We start from the raw sequence: 9,487 nt of genomic DNA on the forward strand, positions 1-9,487 counted from the left end.
CCAGGAGGGATAACTGACCCCCTGGGCTCCCCATTCCCAGTTCCAGGCCAGGTGTGCATTCCCACAGCCCCAGTATTCCTCTTAGCTCCACAGGGCTGCCGTGGGGAGGGAACTCTGTGCTCCAGTTCATCCCTAGGGAGATTTTCCCTGCCCTTCCCAGATCCAGTCAGGTGCTGGAGCCACTTACAGCTCACAGGGGTGGGGGAGATGTGGCTGCCGGAAACATCCTGGATTTGGGGTCAAGAAACGTTCCGGATTTGGGGCTGGGCAGGGAATGTCAGGGAAGAGGCTCAGAGGGGCTCCTGCCCTCACGGGAAGGCACAATGTGGGAGCAGTTCCAAAACCATGGAGCTGGGATTTGGGGGGCTCAGAGACATCCTGAGAGCAAACATTCCCACCTCGTTTGTGGGAGAGGAGCGGGGTGTCCACCTGTTATCCCTGAGGGAACAGGTGGGATGCAGGAGCTCCATGGACCCTCAGGGGGCTTTTAGCCCCGGGGTTAAAATCAAGGCAGTGAAAGTAATCTCTGAGAGCTTTTCCTGGGGCTGATCCCGAGGGATCCACCCCAGTGGTGGTGGGGTGGGGGGGCCCCTGTTTGATTCTCCACGTTCCTCCGCAGGTGGGATTCCCGTCGGGGATCAGGGATGGCCCTGTCCAAGCGGGAGCTGGACGAGCTGAAGCCATGGATCGAGAAGACGGTGAAGAGGGTGCTGGGCTTCTCGGAGCCCACCGTGGTCACGGCCGCCCTCAACTGCGTCGGGAAGGGCATGGACAAGAAGAAAGCGGCTGGTATGTCCCAGAGGGGGCTGCTGGAGGCACAGCCCAGCCCTCCCCAGGGTGGGCATAGCACAACTGGGCCTCCAGGAATCCTCCTGGGCTCCCCCCAGGCAAATCCGTGCGGTGGGATACCGTGGGAATCCTTGGAACGCGTTACAAAAACCTGAGGAAGTGGAAACTGATTCCTGGAAGTGGTGATTTGACCTGGGGTGCTTTTTTAGCCCGTTACAGCCCCAGTTTTTTTCCTGTTTCAGGCCTGGAGTCCCTCAATCCCTCAGTTTAAAAGCTCCTGACAACAGGACCTGCAGATCCCAGAGGCTTCTGGAGCCCCACAGGCCCTGCTGGGTTTGTAGGGTCGAACCACCCTTCCACTCGAGTATTTTACGGCCTCCCAGGAACCTCTGGATTCTCCATCCCCCTGAGGAACCTCTGTGGATTCTCCATCCTCCTGCTCACCCCGAGCTGGGAGTTCTGCCCTGACGGGGTTTCCCTCTTTTCCAGACCACCTCAAGCCCTTCCTGGATGACTCCACCCTGCGATTTGTGGACAAGCTCTTCGAGGCCGTGGAGGAGGGACGGAGCTCCCGGCACTCCAAATCCAACAGCGACCGGAACCGCAAGCGGGAGCTGAAGGTGATTATCGATTATTGATTATCAGTTATCGATTATTGACTGCGGATTGGTTTTTTCCTGTGGTTGGGTGGCCTGGAGGCAGCACTGGTGCTCTGGCACACTCTCCTCTTCCAGAGAGGTACAGCTCGGAACGTTCAAGAGAAACGACTCCTCTCCATGTTGAAGTGTGTGAGCCTTTACCCTGCGGTTCTCTTTCCCAAAGCCAAGGTGGAAGCCTGGCTTTGGCTTTCCTGGAGGGTCTCTGTCAGGCTCTGTTAGGCTGGTGCAGTGGAGGGAATCCACAGGGATCCCTCTCCCTCGTGCTCCGTGCTCCTCACGGTTGTGTTTCCAATGGGATCCTGGGAGAGCTGCTCCCAGTGACTTCCCGTCGCTCTCCCGTGCCCAGACATGCCACATGGGGCTCTGTGCTGGAGGATCTGGTGGGTTTTCCTTCTCTTTTTCCACCCAGAATCAACAATAGGTGGGTTTTGACAACCCCTGTCTTAGCACAGGGTTAATTCCAGCTGGGCTTCCACAGCTCTGGTGGTTCCCCCTTGTCAGGGATGGTGGAAGGCTCTTGCATCCAAACCTCTTTTCACTTCCTTACTTCTCTTGAGGACTTTTCCCACCAGCCTCTGGAATTGCATTTCCCATCACTCTGCCCAGTCTGACATTCCCATTTCGTGCTGCTCCCACTCAAGATGGTTTTCCTTTCACTCTTCCCGAGGTTCCTGTGTTATGGCAGCCCACGTTTCCCTGGCACTGTCAGTCAGCACTGGACCTCGGTGGGGCAGAGCGATTTCGCTCGGGATCTGCTTCTCTTCGGGAGCATTGGGAGAAGCCTCCCTTCCCTGGTCTCCATTAGGAACTTCCTCCCTTCCCTGGTCTCCATTAGGAACTTCCTCCCCTCCCTGGTCTCCGTTAGGAACTTGCTGTTCTTCCCCCAGTCATGGCTGGTCCCCAAGGTCGTGGGAGTGTGAGGGTCGAGCAGGGATGGGGGTCCAGGGGCTCCCCTGACCCTCACAGGGAGATGGGAGAGATGGGGTCATCAGCAGTGCCATCACCTGGGGGTGGCAGGAGAGCAGGGACAGCCTCGGGTGGCACGAGAGTAGGTGCTGGCAGAGGGGATCTGGCAGATGGACCTGGCACTGGCAGACAGATCTGGTCCTGGCAGAGGGGATCTGGCACTGGCAGAGGGATCTGGCACTGGCAGAGGGATCTGGCACTGGCAGAGGGATCTGGCACTGGCAGAGGGGATCTGGCACTGGCAGACAGATCTGGTGCTGGCAGAGGGATCTGGTGTTGGCAGAGGGATCCAACAGAGGGGATCTGGCACTGTCAGAGGGATTTGCTGCTGGCAGAGGGGATCTGGCAGAGGGATCTGCTGCTGGCAGAGGGAATCTGGCAGAGGGATCTGTCGCTGGCAGCAGGAGCAGGGCTGGGCTGGGGGTGCAGCCAGAGACCCCTCCACAGTGGGGGTGTGTGGCCTGAGCCCTGGTGGTGTTTCTGGCTCCCAGCTGAGCCAGAAGCTGGGCTGGGCAGTGACAGCACAGACTGATCCTTCTTCTCTTGGCTCCTGGCGTAGGGACAGGTGTCCCTCCTGCCAAATCCTCACCCCTGTCTCTGGAATCACATTTCTTGGAGCTCTTCCATCACACCCTGGGTCTGTCCTGACCCTGTGGGAACAGAGATGGTCCCTGAGGTGGTCAGGCCATGGTGGCACTCCCAGACTGACTCCCCTCACCCTGGCAACAGGCTGTGGAGAGGGATTTGTCCTGGCACACCTGGATCCCGTGGCGTGGGGCAGTGGATTCATTCCCGGTGCCTTCGGCCGCTTCCCGCCCCGCGGGGCCGCTCTGGGGTAGGTCATTGCTTGGGAAGGTCAGGAACTGAACAGAATGGTTTCCACACTTTATACTATGGGCAAGTCCTTTCTCTTGAACTTGTAGGTTTTCCAAGAAGTACCTGTGTGGCTGAGGAAGTGTCCTTGTAGGATACGAACCGTTGTAGTGAAGAAGGGATTGCAACTAACGCTTACAACCGGTGTGTATATTTTCTTTTCAAATAACACCCTGACACACACACTACAGTAGCCCAGGGCACGGACAGATCCAGGTTTGCACACACAAACCAGTCACTGAAGGTGGAATCCATGGCTGCAGCCTCAGGAGCTGGGCTGGGCCTGGCCAGAAAACTGGCACGGAAAACGTACCGTGCCTTTTGTTTTGGGAGCTCACACTGCTGGGAGCCCTTCAATGGGGTCACTGCTCCGTGTGCTCTCTGAGCTCTGCTTTTCTGGAGCAGCTCCAGCCTTGGAGCCGAGCTGGAGTGGGCCTGGCTCAGAGCCTGAGGGAATGCTGCAGGTGTCCCGACCCTCCCTGGGTCCGGGACAGCATCCTCCTGTTGGGGAGGACATGGTAGGACAGCTCAGATGCCTTCACCAAACCTCTCAAGTTGGTGGAAGACGTGGAAATGTTTTTTATCCCAGTCAGGTCAGCTTTGGGAAGGCTTTTTTCATCTTTCCGTGTTGCTGAGACCTTAAATGTGCTCAGTGCCAAAAGCCACCTCTGACCACGCAAGGGAAGGTGGTGGCTGTCACACAGGCAGGTCCCTGTGATGCCTCCTGTCCCTCCTGCTCTTGCATGGACGTCACTGATGTTTCTCTGCTGGGGGCCCAGGGCAGGGGCTCAGCGTGGGCTCAGCCTGCAGTGCCACCCTGGAGTTCTGCCCCTCGGAGCCGGAGCTGAGCCACGTGCTGGTTTCTCACCTCAAATCCCGGCCCGTGAGGAGAACACTCCGTTCTAACCACACTTTTCTCCTCTGTCTTTACATTAGGATGTGTTTGGTGACGACTCTGAGGTATCCAAGGAATCCTCTGGCGTCAAGAAGCGGCGGATACCGCGGTTTGAGGAGGTTGAGGATGAGCCTGAGGTCATCCCGGGCCCACCATCGGAGAGCCCGGGGATGCTGACCAAGCTGCAGGTCAGTCCAGCTGGGCTGTGGCACCTGCCCTCTGCCTGTGCCAGAGATCCTGAATGCCAGCATGGTTCAGTCTTTATCCTAACTCATATCCCTTTGCCAACAGCAAAGAAAGACTCACTGTGGGTGTTTTTCCTCCCCAGATCAAGCAGATGATGGAGGCAGCCACCCGGCAGATCGAGGAGAGGAAAAAGCAGCTGAGTTTCATCAGTCCTCCCACACCACAGGTACCTCCTGGGAGCAAGGGGCAAAGCCCACGTGGCCCGTGGTCCCTGTTCCAGCTGCGACCTGTTGGCCTGGGCGTGCTTGGAACAGGCTCAGAGCAAAACTCCCTTCTCTGCCAACAGCCAAAAATTTCCTCCTCGTCGCAGTCGGAACGTCTCCCCATCGGCAACACGATCCAGCCCTCGCAGGCAGCCACCTTCATGAACGATGCCATCGAGAAGGCACGGAAAGCTGCGGAGCTGCAGGCCCGGATCCAGGCCCAGCTGGCCCTGAAACCGGGGCTCATTGGCAACGCCAACATGGTGGGCTTGGCCAACCTGCACGCCATGGGCATCGCGCCGCCGTGAGTACCCAGCGCCAGGCAGGGGGTGGCCAAAGGTTTCTCCGGTGCTGTTGGTTCCCCAGCAATGGCCTTAATGGCTGCTGAAGGGATAAATTTTGTATTAAAAAGGTGAAGTGGAGGTTCCTCCTCCTTGGGCAACCTGCGCACACAAGGTTGGAGTCAACTTGGGGCGGCACGGATGAGGCGTAAAAATACGGAAGCCGTGGAAATAAACTGAGATTTCCTTTGAATCAGTGCTGTGTTCACCTTTTAACGTGGTGTGTCTCGTCCTGCCCGCAGGAAGGTGGAGCTGAAGGACCAGACGAAGCCCACGCCGCTGATCCTGGACGAGCAGGGCCGGACGGTGGACGCCACCGGGAAGGAGATCGAGCTGACCCACCGCATGCCCACCCTCAAAGCCAACATCCGGGCTGTGAAGAGGGAGCAGTTCAAACAGCAGCTCAAGGAAAAGCCCTCGGAGGACATGGAGTCCAACACGTACTTTGACCCTCGGGTCTCCATAACCCCGGCCCAGAGGCAGAAACGCACCTTCAAGTTCCACGAAAAAGGCAAATTTGAGAAGATTGCCCAGAGGTTGCGAACAAAGGTACTGGAGGTCTCGCCCTGCCACGGGCAGGAGAGGGGTTCTCCTCTCCTGGGGTGGGGAGGGAGCTGGGGTGGCTTTTGGCTTAGGAGTTTTCAAGTGAAGTCACCTGAAGCTTTTCCCTTAAAAACCCTGTTCTTGGAATGGTGGGTGCCCAAGTGAGCACAGGCATGTGCTATCTTCACCCATTGAAAGACAAAAATCTCAGTTTTTGTCAAAAGATTCAAAGTTGCCAAGAGAACAGATCCTTCTCTGGCTGAGAGGTGGAGATTTAAAGGAATTTTGGTGAAATGTCCCAAGTTCTTGGGGAGAAGAGGAGAGAAGAGGTTCATTACAAAAGTCCAGGGGTATGACCCCCTATAGGGAGACTTTCTTTTGGGATTGTTCCATGCTCCTGAAAGGCTCAGGAATAAGACCAGGGTTTTGGCAGGTTTGGGAGCTTCCCTTCCCCATCAGGTGCTGTCTGGTTTTTCTTGCAGTCTCTGTCAGATTGTTTAAAAACTCAAATAAATCAGTACATGATCCATGTTGAGCTGTTCCTGAAGGTTCCGCTGTTCTGGAATGACCTTTCTGTGCCATTGTCCTCCTTGTTCTCAGGCTCAGCTAGAAAAGCTGCAGGCAGAGATCTCCCAGGCTGCCAGGAAAACTGGGATTCACACCTCCACCAAGTTGGCTCTGATCACCCCTAAGAAGGAGCTGAAGGAGGGGGAGATCCCGGAGATCGAGTGGTGGGATTCCTACATCATCCCCAACGGCCTGGATTTGTGAGTATTCCCAGGTGTTGGTGGTTCTTCTGCAGGAGGAGCTCTGGGAGCTGCTCAGGGGAAACACAGTGGGTCTGTGGGAAATTGGGCCAGAGGCTCCTGCTTGAGCATTAAATTCCAGCTCTCATCCCCGAGATCCAGGTGGGCGCTGGGTTTGCTCCCAGAGTCTCTCAGGGGATGTTATAGGGAGCTGCCATGGGGTTGGAGGGATTTTGTGGCCCAAAGCTGAGTTTTGGTTTTGTTTCATGACCATTCCATGCAAGTCCTGTCCATGGTAGATGTGAGGACCTGTTTCCAGACCCTGAAATGTGGGTGGATGTCCCGCTGGGGAGACACCTGCACGTTCACACTGAGGGTCTCCTTCAGCCCATCAGGCTCTGGGTCAGGATTCGTGCAGGAATTCGGGCTGGGAATTCTGCTGTGACCACCCAACTCTCTCCTTTCTAGAAAAGGCGGGACATCCTCCAAGAGAGACGAGTACTTTGGCATCACAAACCTGGTGGAGCACCCGGCCCAGCTCAACCCCCCCGGTACGGCCTCAACTTGGGAGGTTTGGCTGTTAAACCAGACTGAACCTCTCCACACAGAGCTGAGCAGGGGGAGCCCGGGACAGCCCCTGCATGGCACTGCCAGTGTCCCCTTGGCTCCCCTGGAGCACATTCCTGACGATCCCGTTTCCATGCAGTGGACAGTGACACCCCCGTGACCCTGGGCGTGTATTTAACAAAGAAGGAGCAGAAGAAACTACGGCGCCAGACGCGGCGAGAGGCCCAGAAGGAGCTGCAGGAGAAGGTCAGGCTGGGCCTGATGCCACCGCCAGAGCCCAAAGGTGAGCAGCAGATGCTGGCCCTGGCCGGGCAGGGATGCGTTGGGAATGCTGCAGGAGCACCACCTCAGCACAGGGATTGCACGGAGCTGTGAGCTGGAGGGATGGGAGACCCGCCCGGGCGGTGGGTTTGTGAGCAGAAAGGTGTCCAATGGGAGCCTCTTCCAGCTCCTCTCCCATTCCTGTGTCCCACAGGAGCCTCTCCCGCCTCCTCTCCCATTCCTGTGTCCCACAGGAGCCTCTCCCGGCTCCTCTCCCATTCCTGTGTCCCCCAGGAGCCTCTCCCGGCTCCTCTCCCATTCCTGTGTCCCACAGGAGCCTCTCCCGGCTCCTCTCCCATTCCTGTGTCCCACAGGAACCTCTCCCAGCTCCTCTCCCTTTCCTGTGTCCCACAGGAGCCTCTTCCAGCTCCTCTCCCATTCCTGTGTCCCACAGGAACCTCTCCTGGCTCCTCTCCCATTCCTGTGTCCCGCAGGAACCTCTCCTGGTTCTTCTCCTATGCTCATGTCCATTGGGAGCCTTCCCAGCCCTTCTCCTGTCCTAGTGTCCCAACAGGAGACTCTCATGGCCCTTCTCCTGTTCCCGTGTCCAAACAGAGCCTCTCCCAGCCCCTCTTCCTTTCCCATGTCTGATGGGAGCTCTCCCAGCCCCTTTCCCATATCTCTTGGGAGCTCTCCCAGCCCCTTTCCCACGTCTCTTGGGAGCTCTCCCAGCCCCTTTCCCATTCCTGTGTCCGATGGGAGCTCTCCCATTCCCTTGCAGTGAGGATTTCCAACCTGATGCGGGTGCTGGGCACAGAAGCCGTCCAGGACCCGACGAAGGTGGAAGCTCATGTCCGAGCACAGATGGCCAAGAGACAGAAGTAGGTGGCACCTTGTACTGGGTTTTGGGACATTTTTGGATGGATTTAGTGCTAGTATTGTGGTTAGGACCCCCCCTGGTCCAGGGGGAACTGGATCCCAGGGATCAGCCCTTCCAGGGAAATGGGGTCCTGGGCCCTGAAGTCAATGAGTTTCTTCCCACAATGATGATTCCCACTGCAGTTGTTACTAAGGAATGTTTCCAGGGAAGAGCCCAAGGATGACTTGGACTAGTGACTGGATTAGAAAAGCCTCTCATTCAGGCAGAGAGTTGCAGCTGTTTTGCCATCTGTGGATTTTGGGATCTGTGGATCATGGAATGGTTTGGAATGGGAGGGACCTTAAAGCCCATCCAGTCCCACCCCCTGCCATGGCCAGGGACACCTCCCACTAGACCAGGCTGCTCCAGGCCTCGTCCAACCTGGCCTTGAGCACCTCCAGGGATGTGGCAGCCACAGTTTCTCCAGACAATAATACCAGGGATTGCTTGGGAAGAGAAGGATCCGTGTTGGGACGCCCTGGGCTGCCTTTCCCTCAGTGCTGCCCCTTTGCTTGCAGAGCTCACGAGGAGGCGAACGCGGCGAGGAAGCTCACGGCGGAGCAGCGGAAAGCCAAGAAGGTGAAAAAGCTCAAGGAAGACGTTTCCCAGGGAGTTCACATAGCTGTCTACAGGTGGGTGAGCTCAGGGAGCTGTGTTCAGGTGAGCTCTGTCTCTGGGCCCAGGCGAGGCAGAGGAGGAGCTCTCAGGGCTGGGATAATAATTCTGGGTTTCCACAAATATTTTATTTTTTTTTTTTTTTTTAATCTTGTCCTCAGGGTCCGAAACTTGAGCAATCCAGCAAAAAAATTCAAAATCGAGGCGAACGCGGGGCAGCTTTACCTCACAGGCGTGGTGGTCCTGCACAAAGATGTCAACGTGGTGGTGGTAGAAGGAGGTGAGGAGGTCATTCCAGAGCTTGCCTCCAGCAGGAATTACTGTGGAAATTGGTGATGGAGGGTTAGGGAAGGACAAGGAAGCGAGGAGACTATTAGAAACTCCCTTAATTATGGGGTTAGCGCTGGCTGCAGGGTGCAGTAATCCACTCCATGTGGAAGGGAACCTCTGAGAACTGCAGGTTAAGGGATTTTTTGGTGAACTTTGAATCTCAATTCTTCCCCAGGCCCGAAAGCACAGAAGAAATTCAAACGTCTTATGCTTCATCGAATAAAGTGGGACGAGCAGACGTCAAACACGAAGGGAGAGGGTGAGTGATAGTGTGGGGGGGTTGTGTGTGGGGGACCCACTCTGCCTCCACTTTTGGGGCTAAATGGGCTCTATTTGTGGTTTTTTTCCCAGATGATGATGAGTCTGATGAGGAGTCTGTTAAGAAAACAAACAAATGCTCTCTGGTTTGGGAGGTGAGTCCTGGGGGTGGTTCCGTCCGGGGGCTGGGACAGACCCGCTGCTCCGACTCTCCTTGAGCCGTAGCCGGGACAAAACGTGTGTTGCTGTGTCCCCCACCACGGCGGGTGGGGACCC

The 9,487-nt window shown here is 56.6% G+C and overlaps 1 protein-coding gene across 1 annotated transcript in view; it reads left to right on the forward strand.

Moving 5' to 3' along the window:
- The window catches only part of PRPF3 (pre-mRNA processing factor 3), a 10,094-nt gene extending 633 nt beyond the window's left edge, over window positions 1–9,461 (forward strand). Inside the window, exons 2-15 of the mRNA XM_027669864.1 lie at window positions 620–789; window positions 1,279–1,409; window positions 4,224–4,370; window positions 4,511–4,594; window positions 4,715–4,935; window positions 5,215–5,521; window positions 6,116–6,282; window positions 6,730–6,812; window positions 6,968–7,111; window positions 7,871–7,970; window positions 8,527–8,640; window positions 8,785–8,903; window positions 9,129–9,212; window positions 9,305–9,461. Of these exons, the coding sequence (XP_027525665.1) occupies window positions 645–789; window positions 1,279–1,409; window positions 4,224–4,370; window positions 4,511–4,594; window positions 4,715–4,935; window positions 5,215–5,521; window positions 6,116–6,282; window positions 6,730–6,812; window positions 6,968–7,111; window positions 7,871–7,970; window positions 8,527–8,640; window positions 8,785–8,903; window positions 9,129–9,212; window positions 9,305–9,429 (1,971 nt within the window). The 5' untranslated portion in view covers window positions 620–644 and the 3' untranslated portion in view covers window positions 9,430–9,461. The remainder of the gene's footprint in view (window positions 1–619; window positions 790–1,278; window positions 1,410–4,223; window positions 4,371–4,510; window positions 4,595–4,714; window positions 4,936–5,214; window positions 5,522–6,115; window positions 6,283–6,729; window positions 6,813–6,967; window positions 7,112–7,870; window positions 7,971–8,526; window positions 8,641–8,784; window positions 8,904–9,128; window positions 9,213–9,304) is intronic.
- Window positions 9,462–9,487: the final 26 nt, after the last annotated feature.

Source organism: Corapipo altera, unplaced genomic scaffold, assembly GCF_003945725.1.
Source record: "Corapipo altera isolate COAL_440 unplaced genomic scaffold, ASM394572v1 131, whole genome shotgun sequence".
In the NCBI taxonomy this organism is placed as follows: domain Eukaryota; kingdom Metazoa; phylum Chordata; class Aves; order Passeriformes; family Pipridae; genus Corapipo; species Corapipo altera.